Genomic DNA, 24,730 nt, shown 5'->3' on the forward strand with positions numbered 1-24,730 from the left:
TCAGAGGAAGCAGACATGCTCCAGGCAGACAGCAGAAGTGAAAAGACCATGGCATGTACAGTATTTGCAAAGCTGGAGATGCTTTTTAGCTGGTGTACTTGGCAGCAAATGTCCATTGAAGCAAAACCAATACATGTTATCTATAGTTATTACAGCTGTAAAATGACAACTTATAACTGGGGGGAGTGAAACAGAGTAAGGTCCTAGTTAGAATGGGATATGCCACGGGACAACTCACCGCAGAATTGTGGAAGGGGCCTTCTCTTGCTTTAGGTTTGAACCTTCTCAAGTGTGACCAATGGGCTGCTGCGATTCTATGCTCTGGCTCACCCCTGCCATGAGGACTTCTAACTTGAGAAGGTTCAAACCTAAAGCAAGAAAAGGCCTGCTCAATTTTCCTGCAGCGAGTTGGCTGCAGTGAGCTATCCTGCAGCAAGTCGGCAGCAGCAAGCTGTCCTAGACCCAGATCTATGTGCTTTATGCACTGTTACATAACAGAACATACTTGTCTACAGGAGAGGTTATAATTCAATATGAACAACCCTGCATATTTAGCAGCTTGCCCTATTTTATGTGACAGACTTCTTAAGATAATATGTTGAACAGACACTTATTGGGTCAACTTTACAAGACAACTGCTTTTTTTGAGATGCAATATCTTACTAGTAAATAATTACTTTAATCAGTATTTTTTAAAGTACTGTACTCCTCCCTGCCAAAGAAATAAAAAAGTATACATGAGTATTGTTTTGCTCACGAGTGTCATGTTTAAAATCAGCTAGTACATTCAGAAATTCTGAAATTTCCAAATTTTATTGGGAATTTGTGATTTTTTTTCCAATCCAGTCCAAAAATCTAAAACTGAAATAAAATTTAATACTGAAGGACATTATTAGATAAGATAACCTTGTCATTTTTTTTACTGTGGGCACAACGGATACCATGAAGCCTCCTCCCAGAAGGTAACAAGTTGTGAAGAGGATGGGTAGTGTCCCAGACAATCTTGCGGACCTTGCTTAAGCAACGCTTCTGTGCTATATCAAGGATGGGGGGAAGGGAACTGCCAATAATCTTTTCGGCCATCCTCATCACTCTCTGCACCGCCTTCCTGTCTGAAGCAGTGATACTTCCAAACCACTGTGATACTGTATGACAGGATGCTCTCGATTGTTTCCCTGTAGAAAGTGGTAAGGATAGGGGAAGGAAGATGTGTTATTCTCACGCGACGTAGAAAATGCAGGTGCTGCTGTGTCCGCTTTACCAGTGTCTCACTGTTGAGCGACCAAGCCAGCCTACTCGTTAGCTGCACACCCAGGAATTTGATGCTGGTAACCATCTCCACAGGTCAATCATTAATCCACAGAGAAGTGTGGCTGTGCCTGCCTTTTCTGAAATCAACAATGATTTCTTTGGTTTTTCCGGTATTTAAAACTAGGCTGTTTTCCTTACATCAGTTCACCAACCCCTCAACCTTCTTGCGGTAAGCGCGCTCATTGTCATCATAAGGCCCACTACTGTTGTATCATCTGCAAACTTCACAATATGGTTGGTGGCAAACCTAGCACAAGTCATGGGTCAACGGGGTGAACAGCAGTGGACTTAGGACGCAGCCCTGAGGAGAACCTGTGCTCAAGAAAATGGTATTAGAGGTATTTGTTCCAACTCGCATATATTGGGGCCTATTGGTAAGAAAATCAAGAATCCAGTTGCACAAAGGAGTGTTTAAGCCTAAAAGGCCCAGTTTGTCTCCTAGATGCTGGGGAATGATTGTGTTAAATGCCGAACTGAAGTCGACAGACAACAAACGCACATGAGTATTTCGTTCCTCTAAATGCTTCAAGCTCAGATGGAAACGGAAGAAATAGCACCCTCCATAAAGCGACTTGGTCAGTAGGCAAACTGAAGTGGGTCAAATGCTGGCAGGAGGCTAGATATAATAATGTCCTTTATCAGCGTCTCAAAGCATTTCATAGTGGTGGATGTCAGTGCAACCGGACAGTAATTGTTGAGGCCTGTAATTGTGGACTTTTTTGGTACTGGCAAGATGATGGCCGTCTTAAAACACGATGGGACCACTGCCTGCTGCAATGAGAGATTGAAAATATCTGTGAGAACACAAGCCAGCTCATATGTACATTCTCTAAGGACACATCCAGGGATGTTATCTGCGCCTGCTGCTTCCCAAATGTTAACTTTTTGCAGTGTTTTCTGGACAGAGGTGACATTAAAGCTTAGCACTTGCTCGTCAGGATGGGGCACAGCTTTCCTAGCAGGAGTGCTATTTGATTGCTCAAATCTACCAAAAAATGCATTCAGTTTTTTTAGGAAGTTTGTGATCTCCTTGCATCTCGATGGAGTCACCTTGTAATCCATAATGGCCTGGATTCCTCGCCACATTCACCTGGTGTTTGTTGGGTCCTGAAAAAAGTTCTGAATTTTCTGGCAATGGGCTTGCTTTGTACCTTTTATGGCACTTTTCAGATTTGCTCTGGCTGTTCTAAGTGCCAGCATGTCACCACATTCTGTGCTTTCAGCATCTTACAGACCTCACAAGTCAGCCACGACTTTTCATTTGCCCTCACAATGCTTTTTAGGACACTGACAATCTTCTATGCACTTTTGGATATACGTGGTGGCATACTCTTCAACATTTGTATGTTGGTTATCAGTAGCTGCTTCCTTAAACATGCCCCAATCTGTGCACTCAAAGCAATCTTGTAATGCTTCTATAGCTCCCTCTGGGTGAGTAGTTTGTAAGTCATTGATAGTATAATAGAGAACCTTCAGGGCTTCTTCTCTGTTTGCATCAGGGGGGGATATACACAGCTGTGATAATGGTAACAGAGAATTCTCTAGGCAGATAGAAGGGTCTGCATTTGATAGTAAGAAGCTCCACATCTGTAGAGCACAGACTTGAAACCACCTTAGCATTATTACACATCTGTCATTTATATAAAACCAGACACCCCCCTCCCCGGGATTTGTCACTAAGAGCAAAACTCCGGTCCAGCCGAAATGTTGGAAATCCCATCAAGCTAACAGCGCTATCTGGGACAGAGGGCTTTAACCAAGTTACTGTCACAATGAGGACACAGTAGTTTCTCTCCTCCTGGTTTGTTGTTAAACCCAGCCTCAAGTAATCCATTTATGATTCTAAGGAGCAAGCATTTTCAAACAACATAGATGAAAGAGACACTCTCTAAGGTCTAGCTTTTAAGCTAGATGTTAGGCCTCTGTGTTTGCCACGTTTCCTCTTTCGGTTACACCTCCTCTTCTTCCGAAGATGGTCAGCAATGGAGGGAAACTTCCCAGTTGCAATGGCTGCCCCTCCACTCTGCCCCTGCAGCCCAAAACGCTTCCTTCGCTGCTCAAAACACTGAGCACAACGCTATTTCCACCTCCAGCAATACCCATTCTTCCACCCTGCTCCTCCAGACATTGCAGTCGATCTCTCACCCTCTGTATCAACTGCCGGTGTTTCCGTCGTTGATTTTATCCTCCGTGGTAATCCTAGGCCATGCAGACTCTCCCGAACAGTTTTCTCCACAGTTCCTCTCTCGCTGAATTTCTTCATACCCAATATGGACTGACGTTCATATGACAGTTTAGCAATCCAACTCTGCTTACTTGTCTCTATTTCTAAAAAGCGTTTGTCCAGATCGTTCATTTCCCTCCCTAACCCCCACACTTTTGAGAGCTGAAGCAGCCACAGCAAAGCAAGGCACCGCCATCTTAATCCAATTATTGCAAGTTTTGCACCATTTTAAATCAGAAAACAGTTCTGTTGATATGTGAGTTCTACGAAAGGAAAGAAATTGACAACACTGGGAGTTGTGCTGTTTGCATACATGCTTTTATTTTGAATCAAATATTCTGTTTGGTAAATCTTATGAGAGGGCATATAGTTGTGTGCTTTGTTTTTGCAAAATCAATTCTAAAGCCAATATGTTGATTCATCAATTCACCAAACTCTGCATTTGTGATCCAAAGTAAGCATATTCAGCAGTTTTATGTTTTAAACATAATACTATAGTTGTCCTCGACTTTTGACTAAGCCAACATTTCTATTAGTGTTTCCCCGAAAGTTAAGGCCTACCCCGAAAATAAGCCCTAGGTTGATTTTTGCAGGTGAGCCTAATATAAGCCCTACCCCAAAAATAAGCCCTAGTTTTTGGGCAAGGCACACCTAAAAAATCAAACTGCAGTGGGGGTGTGGAACTGCCCCACATGCCCCGCACCCACTTACCTGGCAGCCAGGCCTCTCCTTGCTGGACCGCTTCTTCTGCAGCATCCCCAGGCTTGCATTTTGCAGACAGGCCTTTCCGGAAGGCCACTGCAGCCAAGAACCGAGGTATGGATTGAATCCATAGCTCAGTTCTCAGCTGCAGAGGCTTTCTGGAAAGACCTGAGTGCAAAATGCAGGCCGGAGCTCCATTCTCAGCTACAGAATGAACCTGCTCTTTGGCTGCAGAAAAAGTGGGTTAGCTGGGTGGGGCTGTCAGTGCCAGAGGTGAGTGGAAAAGACACCCCCCGAAAATAAGACCTGGTGCCTCTTTTGAAGGCTCCCCCCCCCCAAAAAAAAAAGATCTGGTCTTATTTTTGGAGAAACAGGTAATAAGTGAGACAGTTATTGACTAAGTTTTGCCTCTTTATGAGCTTTCTTGCCGCAGTTGGTAAGTGAATCAGTGCAGCTGTTAGGTCTGTCAGACAGTTATTAAGTTAATCTATTGGCTTCCCCATTAGGTTTGCTTGTCAGAAGGTTGCAAAAAGTGATCAGATGACCCCAGGACACTGCAACCATAAGAACCAGTTGCCAAATATCTGAATTTGGATCACGTGATGCTAAAATGGTCATCAGTGTTAAAAAGCAGTCATAAGTCACTTTTTGCAGTTCTGTTGTAACTTCGAACAGACACTAAATGAACTGTTGCAAGTCGAGGGCTATCTATATTTAGGAGAAAACAGAAAAGAGGTTATTCTTTAGCATTATAAAACAATTCAGACTTGCAAAAGCCATAAAAAAATGAAAGTTGGCAGACAGAAAAGAATGATAGCCTACTAAATTCAGGTCTGTCTTGAAAACAAATATATTAGCAATTTTTTAAAAATAATTTTTGATAAAGATATATTCAATATTTTAAAATATGCAATTATTTTTTTTAAAACCAATGGTAATTAGTTGACAAAAAAATTATATCAACAATATCTGATTGCAGTCATGTTGACCAAGAATTGCAGCTCCTTTTGGGCATTGGAAATAAATAGGAGAAAAATGTTACTTATAAAATAAGGCAAATTAAAAAAAAAATTTTTTATTTTATTCTGCAAATATCAATGAACAACTTAAAGAGAGGTGCTATTGGCACTGTGGATATAGCTTTTTGAAAGTAAAAAATAGTTCAGTATTTGGAATAGCAAGTTCCTGTTCGAGAGTTCTGGATTGCACTGGAAGCTAATTTGGTTATGTGCTTCATCAGTATGTCTTAGAGGTGCAGCTCCTGCTTCTGTGGAACAGCTTTAAAACGAAATTTTCTCACAAGGCAGAAATGGCTTGGGCAGCCACTCGACGTCCCAGAGGTAAGCTGAGGTCTGTGATGGCCAGTACGATTTTAGGGCTGGACATATTTGATGCCTTCACCAACTCAGAGACCTGGCCAGGAATAACAATGAAATGAATTCACCAAAAGCATACAGTAGCAAAAAGCTTCCTCCAAGTAGCCCATATCTGTCTGAAGAATTAATCCGTAAAAACTAAAGCACTTATCTATAAGTAATGTTGAATTCATATGTCATGCTCTGGAAATGTATGTATGTGTACTGAGTAATGCATTTCCCTGCATTTGTAAATATTATCTTGGACCAGTATGATAGAAACATAAGTATTAATAATTAAAATGTTATATGTGATTTTTTAAAAAAGACAATGGTATGAATTTCCTGATCTGGGTTCCTTCCCTTTTTTGCTTTCTGATTACTCTGAGTTTTATATGCCCCATACTGCATATTACTCAGAGTTTTATGACTGGTAAAGCGGAAGGTAGAAATTATAAACATGAGTAAGAGTGAAGAAGAGACTATGTGAGTTAGTTTTACTAATGAAACCTATTTCTAATCATGAAGATTATGAGAGGATCTATCTAGTAAAGCTCCTTGTCCCGGCAGTCAATAAATTTTTTGGGGTGGGTGGGTGGGTGGGTGGGAGGAAGTTATATTTGCATTCTCAGTGTGTATGAGTATACTGTTTATACCTTATAGGGCAAGAGTATGCTGGGGTGCAAAATAATCTCAGATATTAGTTTGCATAGAAGAACATAATCTCCCATGGGATAAAACTGGGATTTGGCTCTGTCTATGAAGCATTTTTCCTCAAAACAAAGAACTGATTGTACTGCTCCCTTAATAGATTTTATACAAATATGGAGATACTGGATTTGAATTTGAACTTCTTTTTAAAAATGTTTAGATTCAAATACTTATAAATACTTATAATATTTCTATACAACTTTTAGTAATAACAAAAGATCTCTTTTTATATTTTCTTAGTTGAAAGATAAAAAAATAGTTTGGTATTGACACTCCAACTGTAATAGCATAATCCATTGTTTAAAATATATATTTTTTACTTTGTTAGTTCCACATAACTAAAAATAAATTAAATTTTAGTAAGTTTACTTAACAGCTTGATTGTTGCATCAAATTCCACAGAGTGTTAATTTAGGTTGACTACAGGTGAAACTCGAAAAATTAGAATATCGTGCAAAAGTTCATTTATTTCAGTAATGCAACTTGAAAGGGGAAACTAATATATGAGATAGACTCATTACATGCAAAGCAAGATAGTTCAAGCCGTGATTTGTCACAATTGTGATGATTATGGCGCACAGCTCATGAAAACCCCAAATCCACAATCTCAGAAAATTAGAATATTACATGCAATCAATAAAACAAGGAGTGTACATAGAACAATATCGGACTTCTGAAAAGTATAAGCACGCATATGTACTCAGTACTTGGTTTGGGCCCCTTTTGCAGCAATTACTGCCTCAATGTGGTGTGGCATGGAAGCTATCAGCCTGTGGCACTGCTGAGGTGTTATGGAAGACCAGGATGCTTCAATAGCGGCCTTCAGCTCTTCTGCATTGTTCGGTCTCATGTCTCTCATCTTTCTCTTGGCAATGCCCCATAGATTTTCTATGGGGTTCAGGTCAGGCAAGTTTGCTGGCCAATCAAGCACAGTAATCCCACGGTCATTGAACCAGGTTTTGGTGCTTTTGGCAATGTGGGCAGGTGCCAAGTCCTGCTGGAAAATGAAGTCAGCATCCCCATAAAGCTCGTCTGTGGAAGGAAGCATGAAGTGCTCCAACATCTCCTGGTAGACGGCTGCATTGACCCTGGACTTAATGAAGCACAGTGGACCAACACCAGCAGATGACATGGCTCCCCAAATCAACAGAGACTGTGGAAACTTCACACTGGACTTCATGCATCTTGCAGTGTGTGCCTCTCCATTCTTCCTCCAGACTCTGGGTCCTTGGTTTCCAAATGAGATGCAAAAGTTGCTCTCATCAGAAAAGAGGACTTTGGACCACTGAGCAACAGACCAGGTCTGTTTTTCTTTAGCCCAGGTAAGACGCTTCTGATGTTGTTTGTTGTTCAGGAGCGGCTTGACAAGAGGAATACGACATTTGAAGCCCATGTCCAGGATCAGTCTGTGTGTGGTGGCTCTTGATGCACTGACTCCAGCCTCAGTCCACTCCTTGTGAAAGTCCCCAACACTTTTGAATGGCCTTTTCCTGACAATCCTCTCCAGGCTGCGGTCATCCCTGCTGCTTGTGCACACTTTTCCCTTCCACATAACTTTCTATTAATGTGCTTTGACACAGCACTTTGGGAACATCCAACTTCTTCCTTTTGAGGCTTTCCCTCCTTATGGAGGGTGTCAATGATGGTTTTCTGCACAACTGTCAGGTCAGCAGTCTTCCCCATGATTGTGATTCCTACTGAACCAGACTGAGAGACCATTTAAAGGCTCAGGAACCCTTTGCAGGTGTTATGGCTTAATTAGCTGATTAGAGTGGGACACTTTGAGCCTAGAATATTGCACCTTTTCACAATATTCTAATTTACTGAGATTGTGGATTTGGGGTTTTCATGAGCTGCAAGCCATAATCATCACAATTATGACAAATCATGGCTTGAACTATCTTGCTTTGCATGTAATGAGTCTATTTCATATATTAGTTTCCCCTTTTAAGTTGCATTATTGAAATAAATGAACTTTTACACGATATTCTAATTTTTCGAGTTTCACCTGTATGTGTGTTGTTCAATTTCTAAGCACCATTATTCCATGAAAACTAAACATTTATATAGATAAAAGATGCTACTTTTATTTTCTTGCATTTTCAAGCATCTACAAAATTAATCAATTTATTTTTCTTACATCTAAAGATCATGGGTTTTATGCTGCAATCCACTGCGTTTTTACACCCAAAAGAATATTTACTCTGTGCAATGAGTCTCATTTCAGGAAACACACAACTGATCCCCACTTAAACATTCTAATTCTAAATCAACCTCATTTATATCATATTGCAAATTTAGTAGAGCTTTATCTTCAGCCCAATTTAGTGTTCTCCCCACAGCTATCCTGCAAGGGAAATATAGGGAAACCCAGGTACTGCCCCTGCAATATGGATACCACAGGAACCACAAACCATATTCTTCTGTACTGCCGGCTCTACAGGGACATTCACCACCAGCTGATTACCCCTCTTTTATTTTAAACTTCCAGGACACTCTAGCAGTTTTTATTTGAACTCCCTGCTAAATAATCAAGATAGATTTATTTCTCTAAAAGTAGGCAAGTGTTATTATATTATGCGTAAGCTTCTTCCAAAAATAGTTGCTAACATTGTATAAGTTGTCCTCATTTTATCGATTGTACTTTTACTGGCCAATGACTGAAATAAAGTTCTTTCTGTTTATCTGTCTGTCTAAACAGGGGAGCTCTCAGATTCATATACTTTAGTGTCCCTGGACACACTTAAGAATGAAGAGAATATATGTCATAGTTAAGGAGGGCGTGATCAATCAAAAATTTGCCAGTAAATCTAACTGATAAGATTGCTTACCATCATCCCTTTTAGTTCCTCAGGTATTCTCCATTCATTCACAAAGTGCTCTCACTATTAGAAAAGAATCTCAAGATGGGTAGGAATATCTTAAAAAGGAAGTACCAAAGCACGACTAAGAACAAATCCAATGGTGGTGGGGAAATAAAGAAATGGAGGAGCTTAGAAGAACCCAATGGAGCTATGCAAAATCCTTAATGAAAAACTGAAGCATAAAAAGGACCCATAGAAACAGACAAACCACTAAGGAAGAATAGAGAGGGGTAACTGGAAGTACAGAGATGGCAGCATAAAAATTTAATAAATAAATATTAATACATTAGTAAAGGGTGCTTACAACAATAGAAAGGTCTTTCTATTGTTCTATATATTCAGAATAAAAAAAGAGGTGAAGATATACCAATTGCCTAATGAAGATGTTAAAATACTAATAAATATCCCCCCCAAAAAAGGCAAAGAGTAATACTGTGTTCTCATTTTGGTACAGGCAACACAAAAACTTTTTTGTGGCCATGAAAATTGAGAAAAGCCTACCGAAGTAGCAGGATTAAAGCTTGAGATTGATAGAAGTCCAGTCAAGGAGTACTTTATTTGTACTTTAAAAGAGTTTACATCTCTTGGGCTAGTTGAATGACATCCTAGAATACTTTAAAGTATTAGCAGATGGTTCTTTCTGTATTAACTTCAAGGAATCCCAGAGAAGCAGCAAAGAACCAAGTGACTGGAAACAAATGTGATCCATCTTCAAAGGGATAAAATAGAATCCAAAAGTCACACACAAATCAGAGACATTCCATTCATACCTTAACTTGATGTTTCTCAGCCTTGGCAACTTTAAAATGGGTGGACTTCAACCAGCTGGGGAATTCTGGGAGCTGAAGTCCACCCATCTTAAAATCACCAAGGTTGAGAAACACTGCCTTAACCATTTATACTTTACTTATGAAGAATGTAAAGCCCCAGAAAACCTTGGTTTTCATTTGTATACATAGAGTAGGCCAACAAACAGAAGGAGCTTGTTGCTAAAATTGTTAAATTAGGAGTAGGGGATTTCCAGGTTTAAATGCCCACCCCTCAGCTATGGAGGTTCTCTGGGAGACTTTAGACCAGTCCTTTCCTCCCAGTCCAATCTATTTCACAGGGTTTTTATTCTGAGGATATTTTAAGGGGGAAGTGCTATATGTACTACCTTGCAATATAAATTTAACCAATTCCTACTTTTTATCTCTGGATTTCTAGAGCTGACAGGAAAGGGACAATTCTTCAACTTACATGACCTTCAACAACCATTCCTCCACTGTGAATAATTCCAAATCTTTCCATTTTTCTGCATGGAAATAAAAGATCTGAAATAGGAAATATTTCCCATGCAAGACACACCGGGTATGTGTGTGTGGGAGGGGTTAGAACGATTTCAGCCTTTGTCTCTTGAAGATGACACATTGACCTTGTTTATATAGCATAGCTGTTTTTATACTTTTTAAAGTTTTTAAGTCATGGTTTGTTGAATAAATTACAACTGACTCAAGTCACACAATCACTAAATCATAAACTATAACTTACAAACCACACAGGTTGGATTCACATAACATGCTAAGTGATGTACAACTAACTAGATTTTGACTGGGTTGGGTGAACACAATCTCGGTTGATAAGGAGATAACTAGTGAAGCACTACTTTTCAGGAGTGCATATTTATTGAGAAAAAAGTGAAGGGAGGTCAAAGGGATTTTAATCCTAAGAGTGCAAGAGAGCAGCAATGAAGATTTGTTAAAGGTGTTTTATCTATGGAACCTTAAGTTCCTGACATTATTTTTACCTCAATTTGAGAAAAAGATTTGTGTCTGTGTATCTGTGCACATGTGTGTTCACCTTAAATGTTGGCACTTATTCATTTATTATCTGCCTTTCCTTTGAAGATAAAGAACTCAAGTCTGTTCAAGGCAATAAATTAAAACCCACTGAAGCCAACAGCCATGAAAGCAATTAAAACATCCTCGAGAGAAAAAACACAGTGTGTTTAGACAGAACCACAAATCAGCACATCAAGTCTTTTGTATCCCGGAAGTTTTCTAAACACAGTTTTATTTATCAAATAGCCATTAAAAAGGAGCATAGACCTTCTGCAAGATTGAATTCTCAAATATGGGTGCAAGATAGTTTGGCTCACATGCCTCAATAAACCTACTTTGCTTCCCTGTGGTTTCCTAAAGAGAAGAAAATATTGCCTAGTCTGACCCAATAAGCTCCTTCATAAACCATGGGTCTTGCTAGGTATGTGATGTGACCAATGTGTTCTAGATCCTTGATTTTTGGCCCAAGTAGTAATTGTATTCCAGGCATGAGGAGAAATAGCAAGATTCTCAATGGAGATAATTTGCTTTTTGAAAGGTGAGCTAAGGACGAGGATATAACTTTTTTTTAAAAAAAAAACATTGCTTAGAGTCCTTAAGAGGCCTCCCTCATTATATTTGCCAAATCAAGCTTCAATGAACTTGAGTTGTCCCAAGAAGGGGGGCGGGGGAATCAAAAAAGTCAAGATGGCAGCCAGAGCAAAGCATAAGCAAGAAAAGAAAGGCAGAAACCTCCCCTAGCAATTGAGGAAAGCAAGCAGTTTGGAAACTTTGATGGGAATCAAAGAGTATCAACTCATTTATTCAAATGTAAGGACTTCCTCAGCTCGTATATATGCCTTTTCTACATTTCAGTCTCTCAGAAGACATTCTGTCACATTCATACACAGGCTGGTCTTCTATAAGCCATTGGGTTAACTTAATTAACTCACGATTTCGGTTCACATACATACTGCACTATAAATTAAACAAACAAGTTGGATACATGTAATTTCCTGGGCTCCTAGATCACCGCAGACAGGGACTGCAGCCAAGAAATTAAAAGACGCTTGCTCCTGGGGAGGAAAGCCATGGCAAATCTAGACAGCACACTAAAAAGCAGACACATCACCCTGCCAACAAAAGCACGTATAGTCAAGGCTATGGTCTTCCCAGTTGCAATGTATGGCTGTGAAAGTTGGACCATAAGAAAGGCTGAGCGCCAAAAAAATTGAAACCTTTGAACTATGGTGCTGGAGAAGACTCCTGCGAGTTCCTTGGACTGCAAGGCGATCCAACTGGTCAGTCCTAGAAGAGATCAACCCTGATTGTTCTTTGGAAGGCCAGATCCTGAAGTTGGAGAAGAGCCTAATGCTGGGAAAGGTTGAGGGCAAGAGAAGAAGGCAACGACAGAGAATGAGGTGGCTGGATGGAGTCACTGAAGCAGTAGCCGTGAGCCTAAATGGACCCCAGAAGATGATAAGAGGACAGGAAGGCCTAGAGCAGGGGTGTCAAACTCAATTTCATTTGAGGGCCGTATCAGCATTGCAGTTGTCCTTGGCGGGCTGGGTGGATGTGGCCAGGGTGGGTGTGGCCTACTGGGTGGGCGTGGCCAGCTCTACATCATTCACATCAAGGGCAGGAGTGGGACAGATCTGAGGGTCTCTGGCAGAAGAAGATGGGACCAGGGCAAGTGGCAATGTATGGTCCACTGGAGGAGCCTCACTGTTTCTCTGAGGCCTTGGGGCGGGGTTGGACAGTGGCGTGCAGGTCAAATGCCCAGCCCAGCCATCAAGCACCCACGGCACTTAGCCCAGCCCCACTTCCCCAAGGGGGCGCCCAGCTGCACTTACCTCCTCCTCAAGGCTGCTGCTGTTGTGCTTGTTCTCCTTAGCCAGGTTGCTCATGATGGGTACGAGGGCAAAGTCAAGAGGGAGGCCCACTCCCTCTCCATGTGAGGAGACCTGGCTTTGTATCCAAAGCTTCCTTAGCAATAGGATCAGAGACCCCCCAGAATAGGCCAGGAGGGGGGGGCAAGGGGATGGTGAAAGGGCAGCAGGGCAGGACTAAGGCAGGACTTCCCTCAGACCCTCCCTCTCCTTCCTCCCTCCCTCCCTCCCTCCCTTCCTTCCTTCCTTCCTTCCTTCCTTCCTTCCTTCCTTCCTTCCAAGAACAGAGAGGTAGGAAAATATTTGAGATGAGGGAGGGAGAAAAACAGGCAAGAAACGCAGCTGGGGAAGTGTCATCCTTCGTGAGGAACAAAGAAATGCACCATCGCCTGGAAGTGGCCAGCACATGGCCCTCACCTACTTCACATATCTGGCTTGGTGGGCTCTGGGGGAGGGGATGCCATGAGCAGCATGAGAGTCGATGTTTCCTGCACAATGCTGCCCAGCCCCCAGCCTGCCCAGTTTTGGCAGGCAGTGGGCACTTTCCTGACAGTGCCGTGAGGCTGAGCCGGGTGGCACGAATCTGAACAGAAGCACAATGCTGCCCAGGCCCTAGCCTGCCCAAAGTAGGCAGGGTCATATGCTAGCCACTTCCAGGCGATGGTGCATTTCTTAATTCCTCACAAAGGGTGATACCTCCCCAGCATGCGCCCAGGGGGCAGTGCCAACATGGCATGGGCCGGTCCCTCACTGTTTCCAGATGGCATTGTGGATCTAAGACTGAATGTATTTCAGTATAGATGACCAACATGAAATTGTACATTGGCTCCCAGCTGGCCTGGGCTGGGGCCAAGGCAGCAGGGGCCATTCCCTCACTGTTTCCAGGATGGCTTCATGGGCCACATGAAACCACTTCGCGGGCCGGATCTGGCCCCCGGGCCTTGTGTTTGACATGTCTGGCCTAGAGGAACGTTGTCCATGGGATCGCGATGGGTCGGACACGACTTCATAACTAACAACAACAAGAACAATATCCTGTCACCAAAAACACACACATCCCCATTAATATTAAGGCCAGCATGTTGTGCAAATCCAGATCTAGACCTAGAAATATAAAAACACAGAATCACAGGACTGGAAGGGACCTTGGAGGTCTTCTGGTCCAACCCCCTGCCCATGGCAGTGTTGAAAGTAAAATCTGATCCGGTTCCAAGACGCTAGAAAAAATAAATTGGAAGCAGGCTGCAGGAAGAGGTCTCCATTTATTTGGTAGCCAGAAACAACAGTGACAGCAGTGTGTTTCTGGGGTGGCTAACAAAGTGGCCTGGAGAGTAGATGAGTTGTTATATGATTTTGAGGCTTTGTGATTTAGATTTCTGAGCTTGTTGGGCAATAGTTTCAAGTGTGTGTCTTTGGTTATTCCAATTGTGGTGGCTTGGTTTCTGTTGTGGCTGGGAGGTGAAACTAAACATCCATTCACAGGGCTGGCTGCTTGAATGGTTTTACTTCAGGGGAGCCTTTTCCAGGGGTGGGGGGCATTACTTTGCTAATATGGGGGCTTTCTTATATTAAAAGTGGGGGTGGGTGGGGATTCTCCCAAAAGCAGAAAACTTGTATCATCCTGGACAAATGGTTGTCCAATCTTTTCTTGAAAGCCTCCAGTGATGGAGCACCCACAACTCCGGAAGGCAAGCTATTCCACTGGTTAATTGTCTTCACTGTCAGGAAGTTTCTTAGTTCCAGATTGGCTCTCTCTTTAACAAGCTTCCACCCATTAGTTCTTGTGCTGCCCTCAGATGCTTTGGAGAATAAGTCGATTCCCTCCTCTCTGTGGTAGCCCTTTATGTACCAAAAGACAGCTATGATGTCGCCCCTAATTCTTCTTTTTGTTGCAGGAGGACCGTTTCAGTGTCAGAGGTCTGATCCTCCTGCATCCAGTAATAGCAACAAGGAAGGAGAAGAGTACATTTCAGATGCTTACTGACAAAGAAAAAATATCAGAGGAATCCATTAGATAGCCTGGTTGTGTTTACTGTCTAACTGCAACCATTGTGTTTTGAGTGACTGCTCCTGTCCAGTTTGAGGCCCAAGATTAAATCTAAGGTAAATCTCAACAAAGGATCAAAGCCAATAAAGCAAGGGCTGTTACAAGACCAAAAATTTTTAATCTGGAGTTCTCACAGCTCCACCCAAGCTCAGCTTCAGAGAAGTCACTGAACTGTTCTTAAAAAGGGACTTGTTGATGAGTAAGGCTTTCTTCGTCTGTAGGTCCTTTCGCCTTGGCCAAGCTAGCATCTTCTGAACTGAGAGAAATGTTTCTAACCATCCTTGAAGATTCCCCAAAGTGAACCTGGAGATTTCTGCATGCAAAGCAGATTTGCAATCCCATTAAACTATGGATCTTCCCCAGCATAGTGACTGGCAATGTATTTTAACTGTTGGGAGTATATGTTGCAGCACTCATCACTGGCATTCAATGTCATGAACATCCTCACGTAAAGGCTGCCATAGAGAAGCTCATGAATTCACAAATCATTTGAGGAAAGAAAAAGTATTGGGACTGGGCTATGACACCATCTATAGACCCTTCAGATTGTTTCCATACCCCCCCCCCCTTTCTGGGCATAAGATAGGCACCCTTCCCAAAAAAATGAAGTTACAACTCATTACCGGTAGTCTATAACTTACAACCATTCATTTAGCAACCATTCAAAGGTGCAAGGATGCTAAAAAGTCACTTTTAACTGGTCCTTGCACTTACAAGTTGCACTTACAACTCAAGGGGAAGAAAACCTGGATTTGCTTAACAGTAACAACTACAGTGATTTGCTTATATATAATTTTTCTAATGACTATAAGGCCTAATAAAAATGATATTAGAGGCAAGCTCTTTGCAGGATGCCAGAGTTGTTTTTCAATGATTTGTGTACACACATACACATGGGAGAGACAGAAGTCAGGTGAAGCTGGCTATACTATAGAGCCTTGGTGAAGCAGTGGGCTAATGCCTCCTTAAGTAACACCAGCTGCCTGCAATTAGTGCAGGTTCGCATCCCACCAGGCTCAAGGTTGACTCAGCCTTCCATCCTTCCGAGGTAGGTAAAATGAGGACCCAGATTGTTGGGGGCAATTAAGCTGACTTTGTAATAATGCCGCTTGGGGTGTGTGTGAAAGCCCTAATAAGCAGGCATATACATAGAATGAAGGCTACTGCTAAGCTTGTAAGCCTGAGTCTTCGGAGAAGGGCGGGATATAAATGGAATTAAAATAAATAAATAAATAAATACTAGCAACCAAGGGAATCTGGTTGAATACACTTCTCTTAGCCATTTGAATAACAAATGGTTCAGTTTACCCCTAAAACTGTCTGCAGTGTCTGTGATTTCACAATCTTCAGCTAATCCCCATTGCAACTTTAACCCTTCCCAATATCTCAGCCGCTGCATGGAGAATAAAATCAATGTGCAAAATAAACCAAATCCAGAAAACCAACATTCCAGTTAAGAAAAGAAGGCAGTTCACTTACAAGGCAGAAATTTGCACACAGAGACCTTTCTGAGCAGGAGCCCAAGTGTAAAGCAGAATGCATAATCTTTTGAAGAAAAATAGAATATTTGGCCTTCCTTCTGAGCAGTTAAGTTAATTTCTCTTTCACCTGAATGTCTTTGAATTATGCAAAACAAAGCTCACGCATTCCTGCCATGGAAAATAAGTTTTTGTCCCTTGAGTCAATCAGGGTATAAGCAAGATTTCCAAAGGAGTTTTGAAAAATCACCTCAGTGAGTCTTTTTTTCAAGGGAAAAACCTGTTGGTGTCTTCTCAGGGGACCAGTAAGCCTTGGCTAAACCCATCTGCCATCTTTCTTGTAATTCCGGTTGCAAAGTAAAATGGGATCAATTGCAGTCTTTGGGGCAATTATGTGATGATGGATGTAAACTTCCAGGCTATTTTTACAGGTGCTAGGAAGATCATGTCAAGCTGTGTTCTGCTAAGATATCAATTACCTCTCCCAATGTTTAGGATGCCTCCAATGTAACTGGAGAAGGAGAGAAAGGAACATCCATTGGTAGAAAAAAAATCCAGGAAGGGAAGAAAGAAGGAAAAAAGAGGGAGAGAACAAAAGGAGGGAGAGAGGGAGGGAGGGAGGGAAGGAAGGAAGGAAGGAAGGAAGGAAGGAAGGAAGGAAGAAAGAAAGAAAGAAAGAAAGAAAGAAAGAAAGAAAGAAAGAAAGAAAGAAAGAGAAAGAAAGAAAGAAAGAAAGAAAGAAAGAAAGAAAGAAAGAAAGAAAGAAAGAAAGAAAGAAAGAAAGAAAGAAAAGGGAAAATAAGACAGAAGGGAGGAAGAGGGGAAGGAAAGGGATTTAGCATCAGCAGCCTGATGTCAGGACTACCTGGGGATTATGTGAAGGTAACTGCACCAGAAGAGGAGGCGAGCATCATATAGCCCACCTGCACCAACTTCTCTGACTAATCCGTGTCTCAATATCTATGGAGATTTTCAGTCATCCAGATCATGGTTGTTCCAAAGGTGCTTTTTTAAAAGGCAACCAGACTTTGTTTTTACCTCCATACATTTGCCCTCCACATTACCTCCTAATCCTCGCCCAGACCTCCCTTCTCAACTAATCCTCGCAGAGCCCACAATGCTCCCACCTTCCCTTGCCACTTTCTCACCATAGGGGGCGGTACCTCTCGGGCCGTTCGCAGTTCATATTGGCAGGGGGGCAGAGATCTACCCCAAGGCCCCTTTTATTGTTGTGAGCCACCCTGAGTCCTTGGAGAGAAGGGCGGCATTTAAATTTAATAAATCTAAATCTAATCTACCTGGCACAACCACTTCTGTTTCCAGAACATCAATGTTCAACTGTGTTCCCACAGCCCACTAAGCCAATCTGTAGGATCAAGGAAATAATCTTAATCCATTAGATCAGAGTGCCTGACAATTTGCAACCAATTTTTATTGTAGGTTAGACTGATTTGCATCCTTTTGATCCTCAGGACATAGAGATGGGAAGCTAGAGCAGCCATATTATGGAGCTACTTAAGCCACTCTTTCACTTTGTCGAAGATTGAGAGAGGCAAAACAGGGATCCCAGCCCATTTCCTTTATCTGCAGTAGCTCCAACCCTATTTGGATCACTGTGGTTTTGATTTTAAGCAAACATGGTGAAAAAAGAAACCACAAAGCTGGCCAGATTACTAGTCAAAATACTGCCAAGCAACAAATTAATTAGTGCAATTAGTGCAGGTTTGCATCCCACCAGGCTCAAGGTTGACTCAGCCTTCCATCCTTCCGAGGTAGGTAAAATGAGGACCCAGATTGTTGGGGGCAATTAAGCTGACTTTGTAATAATGCCGCTTGGGGTGTGTTGTGAAAGCCCTAATAAGCAGGCATATACATAGAATGAAGGCCACTGCTAAGCTTGTAAGCCGCCCTGAGTCTTCGGAGAAGGGCGGGATATAAATGGAATTTAAAAAAAATTAGTGTGGGTATTGGTTTGCTGGATGGATCAATGGGCTAGTCCAGTGAAGACCAACCTACAACATATCTGTCATAGGTGACACACCGTGCCATTTTCAGTGACATGCCAGGCTTTTGGACTCTCTGGAAATTGCATGAGGGGGCCCTACTCTTGTGGGGCCTCTGAAGCTTCTGAACACTGGACTAGTCCAGTATTGGTGGTAAACAGCCAACTAGCTGAAGGGTGTGTTATAGGGAGGTGATTATTCACTGGTGAATAGAATTGTCTGTAGAGGGAAGAAAGGAAGTGATGGCAAATATTAGACACACACACACACACACACAAACATTCCCCTATATTCGCTCCTCAGAGAGAATCAAATTAGTGAAGCCACCTCTTTGCCAAATGAAAATTACCTTTTTCTCTCCTATTAAGCAGCTAACTTAAACTGAAGCATCGCCAAGGGTTCACTGCCTGCATACAGATTTCTGCCACACATTCCCATCATCTCCAAATGAAGGGATTTGACTTTAACTTTAGAAATTTAATGGTTAGTCTATGCATGCTAATCTGGCTAGGCCAAGAAAATGGACTCCAAAGAAGCTCTTTATGCGTTCTGAACAAAAGCTGTCTTGAATAGGCTTTATCTGCCAATCAGATAGGAGGACATGGATGATAAGGTTTCTTTAGCTTATGTGGAGAATCCAAAAACTGGTCTGTTCCAGTCACATACAATACATTTATTTAAATTATTTGTAGATGTCCAATCTTATTGGGCTGGCCTTCAATAGAAACCATCAATCAATAAATGCAATACTGTATCTAAAAATAAGTCTAAAACTCACATTAAGATCACTAAAGAATAAAATAAAGAAGAACAAAAAATCACTAGATCTTCCTTGTTAAAAACCCAAGAACCTTGAAAAGGAGCACCTTTTAATGCTTACTCAAATGTCAGAAGCGAAAGATACAGTTGTCTATCCGGATATCCGGGAGCAATTGGATTGCCCGTAGAATGAAAATATTCACCTTTTGAACAGTTTTTGAAAAATGAACCAGACAGGAATTTGACCCACTTATGGCCACTGATGTCATATGCCATCTTTGAGACTTCTGTGCTAGAAATGACAAGAGGCAAATTGAATACTAAAGGAAGGAACCAATCAGTGGAGATTGGCAAAAGTATTTTTTCCTGTCTTCCTGCCCTCATTTAGAAGATAGTGTCATCTACTTTGATCTCGATAGATATTTATTCTGTGCCTACTTCAATTTAAGAAATGGTTTCCCTCCTGGTCTACCTATTCCTTTACACAAATTCCAAGCTATGCAAACCCTTAAAGACATTTGACAAAAATATCAAATATCACCACAGCATGGTAAACGGTTGCGGGGTACACGGGGCAGCTCCCTCCTCCCCCAGCTGCCTTGTGGCAGCGCCCCCCTGCCAGGCCCACTACAGAGAACCAGTTGTTAAATTATTTGAATCCCACCACTGGATTTAGATGTATTTTAACATTTGTTTCTTCTAATTTATTAAATCAACATCTAATTCAAAATTAAATGTTTCAGAGAAATCCAGGCTGGTTTACAAGAAAACTCTCAAAGACAGCTATTGTAAAGCATCACCAGCACCGCGTAAAACAATATTAAAAGTGTGTATTTTAAGAAAGAAAAATATTATTAGTAATTTACTTAGTGCTGTTTGATCATAAAATGTGTTGTTGTTCAACATATGCCTGGCTGAACAGTGTGTTTGGAGTTGCGGGATGCACTGTTCATATTTTCCTTGGGAGAAAGTTCTATAACTGGGGTGCTGTCTCTGAGAAGGCTCTGCTCATGGCCATTGTTCTATAAACCATACCAGGGGGACCATCTGGTCTTAATGGATGGTAAAGATGATTAGTGGGTGGAGGCTAAAACATATGACAAATGTTTGTGGGAACTGGGTATGTCTAGCCTAGTGAAAAGGACTAGTGGTGGTGACATGATAGCAACATCCCAATATTTGACGGGCTGCCACAGAGAAGAAGTGGTCAACCTATTTTCCAAAGCATCAGAAGGTAATAATAGATGGAAACTAATCAAGAAGAAAACCAGCCTAGAACTAAGGACTTGTGAAAACAACTAACCAGTGAAAAGGCTTGCCTTCAGAAGTTTTGGGTGCTCCATCACTGGAAGCTTTTAAGAAGAGATTGGATATCCCATTGTCTGGAATGGTATAGGTCCCCTGCTTGAGCAGGGGGTTGGACTAGAAGACCTCAAAGGTCTCTTCCAACTCTGTTATTCTTTGAGAGAAGCGCTGCCAACCTCTCCCCCTCCCCTCATCCCTTCCTGGGCACAGAGAGAGGGAAGGAGGGAAGGAAGGAGGGGAGGGAAACAGGAAGGAAGGAGATGGGAATGAAAAAGAGAGAGGCAGGGAAGGAAGGGAGGGAGGGAGGGAGGGAGGGAGGAAGGAAGGAAGGAAGGAAGGAAGGAAGGAAGGAAGGAAGGAGGAAGGAAGGAAGGAAGGAAGGAAAGTGTCAGAGGTCCCAATCACAGACCTGAGCCCAACAGAAAACAGGATGTTGGGTTCAAAGGAAATCTGGTTTATTTAGGTACACTCTGGGCTTGCAAGTTCAAAGCAAATGCAAACAAAGTCGGCACTGGGAGCAACTGCCTCCCAGCTCGCTAAATAGATTGATCCCGCCCTAACCAGGAGGGAGATTGGAATGAGAGGAAGGGAGGGTCTTAGGGAAGTCCTGCCTTAGCACTTGGCCACCAGCAGCCCTGCTACCCTTTCGGCATCCCTTGGTGGTCTCCCATCCTATTGCTGAGGATGCTTTGGTTACAAAGCTGGGTCTCCTCACATAAAGAGGGAGTGGGCCTCCTTCTGACCCACACACTTTGCCCTCCTGCACCCACTATGAGCAACCTAGCCAAGGAAGGCGAGCACAGCAGCAGCAGCCTCAAGGAGGAGGTAAGCGCAGCTGGGCACCCCCTTGGGGAAGTGGGGCTGGGCTAGGCTAGGTTGGGCTGCGGGGTCTCTGAACTCAGGGGGTCAGGGCAGCCCATGCCACCGTCCAGGGGTCCCCCTGCATGCCTGAGAGGGACGGTGAGGGTCCTCCAGTGGACCATGCCCCGGTGCTCGCCCCAGTCCCACCCTCCTCTGCCAGAGACCCTTGGATCCACTCCAGTCCTGCCCAGGCCCGGACAGGCACCGTTGACGCAAGTGGTCGAGTTGGCCACGCACATCCAGTAGCCCACGCCCATCCTAGCCACACACACACACACACCCAAGGGCAACCACAATGCTGATATAGCCCTCAATGAAATTGAGTTTGACACCCTCTTCTAAATGCTTTCAATACTTTTTTGCCAACTGACTCCCTCTTGTGTCAGAAAAATCAAACAGAATACAAAGGAGACATCCTTACAATTTGCAAAATACTGGAAATTTGCAAATCAGAGCTGGCTGGTGCTTTAGCAGCCTATATCCCCAATAATGATGAAATCCAGGAAGAAGCACTTTGAAAGTGATACTTTAAGCTAGAATTCAAAAACAAAAAAAGCTATAAGGCAAATGTAGGAAGTAACTGCTTGAAAAACATTCCATCTTCACCGGCAGATTGCGGTCTGCATGGCATTAGTAGAGAATCTGAATGGTGATTATTGAAAAAAATCTAATGGGAGACTGTTTACAAACATCATGCTACAGAGGGCACACTCAAAAGGAAGCCACACTCAAAAGTTTGAAGAAAAATGGGTATCTTGCCTAATTTTAAAAAAATGGAATTGACTTACCATGGTGAAAGGCATAAACTGTAGGATGCTACCACGGCTTCCCTGTTCCAAGCAATCCACACATTCCTCCATGAACCACTGCACAAACTGAGTATGTGTTCCAGCTGTCTTGGCTCCCAAGATGGAGGAGATCAGCAAGAAGAGGTTGGCTGGGGAGTAGAATGCATGTGGGAAAATAAATGTTAATTGTCCTTGGGTGTCATATACAGCAGCAGATAATCCTATGAGGCACCAAAATCAGGACAAATGTTCAACTTTTCTTGACCCAAACTAGATTTTTTTGTAACTACAAATACTCACATTTTCTTCTTGGCAATATACAGAAGAGGTTTGTCACTGCCTCCTAACGTATTTCTAGTTTTGCTTAGCTTTTCTGAGATCAGCTAAGGGGGCTAGGAGTTTCCACCAGCTGTACTGTAGTGCCATATTGGTTTCAAAATATTACAACTGGTGTAAGACCACAACAATGAATTCGGTGCAGAATTTAGATTTAAAACAGCTTTCTTGGATCACAGTTCTATCTCACATAGTATAAGCTTGTGCACATTGACTCACATATAAGTCAGTAAAATGTATTTCTTAACAACTCTGCTTAGAAGCAGTTACTTGACATCCATTACATTGAAGAGTTTCTTTTATTTATTTAATTTTTTGGCGTGAGTCCTATGTTAAAGTTCTTAGACACCAACACAAAATGTTAGGTACTAGGATTTTTTTTTCAATTCAGAGACAAGCTTTTATATACTTTCCAGAAGTAACAGCTTGCAAAGAGAAGATGTTAATAAAATCCATCCATTTACCACAAATCCATTGTGGTAAAACAATCATCCCCCATTTTTGTTAGTTTGGAAGATGGTGGACTGGACAACGAGACTTTATTTTTTTATTGGTAAAAGTAAAAGTGTAGATATTATTCATTCTACGTACTGTATACTTGAATTTCTAAAAATGCCATTCTGGTGAATCTAAAACTAAACATTTCATTGAATTAAAAGTTTCACAATTGCATTGACAATATCCTCACTTCTTTACTCAGTTTTAGTCGTCCTCTCCAAATAGTTATTGGTTTGCATTGCTGATTTTTAAATATCTTGTGATATTTAATATTACAAAATATTTTACTTTCACTATTCAAATGTATGATCTAACCGTGTAAATCAGACATTGAACTTTTGAGATATCAGCTTTCCTCACTGCTTTCAGAATTCAAATATATGAACAAAATGCATGCATTTCAAACTCCAAGAGGCTTGATAATAGTTTGATTTTAATTTCATTGTCTTTATAAGAAGAAAGCAGTACTAGTTCTACATTTCTGCATGCCCTATAACAGGGGTAGGCAACCTTGGCTCTTTTATGACTCATGGACTTCAACTCCCAGAATTCCTGAGCCAGCCATGCTGGCTCAGGAATTCTAGGAGTTGAAGTCCATGAGTCATAAAAGAGCTGAGATTGCCTAGCCCTGCCCTATAACAAGGATGAATGGAGGACTGTAAAACTGAGTGGTTAGGGTAAATGGATAATTTTTGTTAACACCCTAAAGCTTACTTGAAGGGCTTAGCTTACAGTATATAGGAAACCCTTGTCCTTGACTTCTAGGCACAAAAAAATTCTGTTGATCAGCCATGTGATTTCAAAAACTGTACAGTATTGATTTTCACCTCAATAATTAGGAAGAAGATACCACAAAATTCTTTGCTGCACTTTGCCATGGGATATCTAGGTTATTGTTCTAGAAACTATTTCTTTGTTTAATTCTAGGCTGAAATGGCACCTTTCAAACTGCTTTATGCAATTGGTTATAACTTCTTTGGTATTTAGATATCACACAGATTTTGCTATTGTGCATGTAATGCTTTCTTTTCACTTTTCTGGTCTTGGACTGAAATGAAATATTTGAGATCTCTCTAACAAAGGTCCTAGCTATCTCTTTGTTTGGCAAGCTCCTGCACAATATGGGCTGTTAGCCAAAGAAACCTTTTGGTCTCCTTGGAGGAATTTTATTCCTGTTGTTGTTGTTGTTAGCTGCGAAGTCGAGTCCGACCCATCGCGACCCTATGGACAACGTTCCTCCAGGCCTTCCTGTCCTCTGCCATCTTCTGGAGTCCATTTAGGCTCATGCCTACATTTTATTCCTAATGCTTAGTAAAAGCTGAAGAGCTTACCAAGAACTCTATTGAGGGGATCACGCATGCTGACTGTGTGGAGTTGCGAGGCAGAAAGCGAAGTGCTCATTGTGCGGTCTGCTGAAAAAAGAGAAACAATCCAATTTCCATAACTAGCAACTCACCTATGAAGACACAAGTGAACAAGAAAGACTTTTCTATCAGATCATGGTTAATCAGTGTGACGCCCATATGTTTCTGCAGGCCTGCCAGCACTCTATCAGCCAGAACTTTGTTAAATGCTTTTAATTGTAAAAATGTGTGTGTCTTAGCATCAAGCATAATCTTTATAAATAAAATATCTAAGCCTCATAAGCACTTTAAAAAAATGACATGGCTGCAACTCAGTGTTTTGCTTATAAATGTGCTCACAAAAAAGATACAAGTCACTTATGGTGGTCAAGAGCATACTAGATGGAATAGTATCTGGCAAGAACCCCTTTCATAAATTTGTCTTCTAGTGAGTAGA

The 24,730-nt window shown here is 41.8% G+C and overlaps 1 protein-coding gene across 3 annotated transcripts in view; it reads right to left on the reverse strand.

Moving 5' to 3' along the window:
• Nucleotides 1-3,837: 3,837 nt before the first annotated feature.
• Nucleotides 3,838-24,730, reverse strand: part of MED24 (mediator complex subunit 24) — a 94,701-nt gene continuing 73,808 nt past the window's right edge. For 2 of the 3 annotated variants that reach the window (XM_081345143.1, XM_081345141.1), the window contains exons 24-26: nt 24,262-24,342; nt 22,097-22,245; nt 3,838-5,650 (exon numbers count right to left, since the gene is read on the reverse strand). In XM_081345143.1, the coding sequence (XP_081201269.1) occupies nt 5,534-5,650; nt 22,097-22,245; nt 24,262-24,342 (347 nt within the window). In that variant the 3' untranslated portion in view covers nt 3,838-5,533. The remainder of the gene's footprint in view (nt 5,651-22,096; nt 22,246-24,261; nt 24,343-24,730) is intronic. The other variant, XM_081345142.1, reaches the window with a different exon arrangement.

This window comes from Vipera berus (genome assembly GCF_964194415.1).
Source record: "Vipera berus genome assembly, chromosome: Z".
NCBI classification, from domain to species: domain Eukaryota; kingdom Metazoa; phylum Chordata; class Lepidosauria; order Squamata; family Viperidae; genus Vipera; species Vipera berus.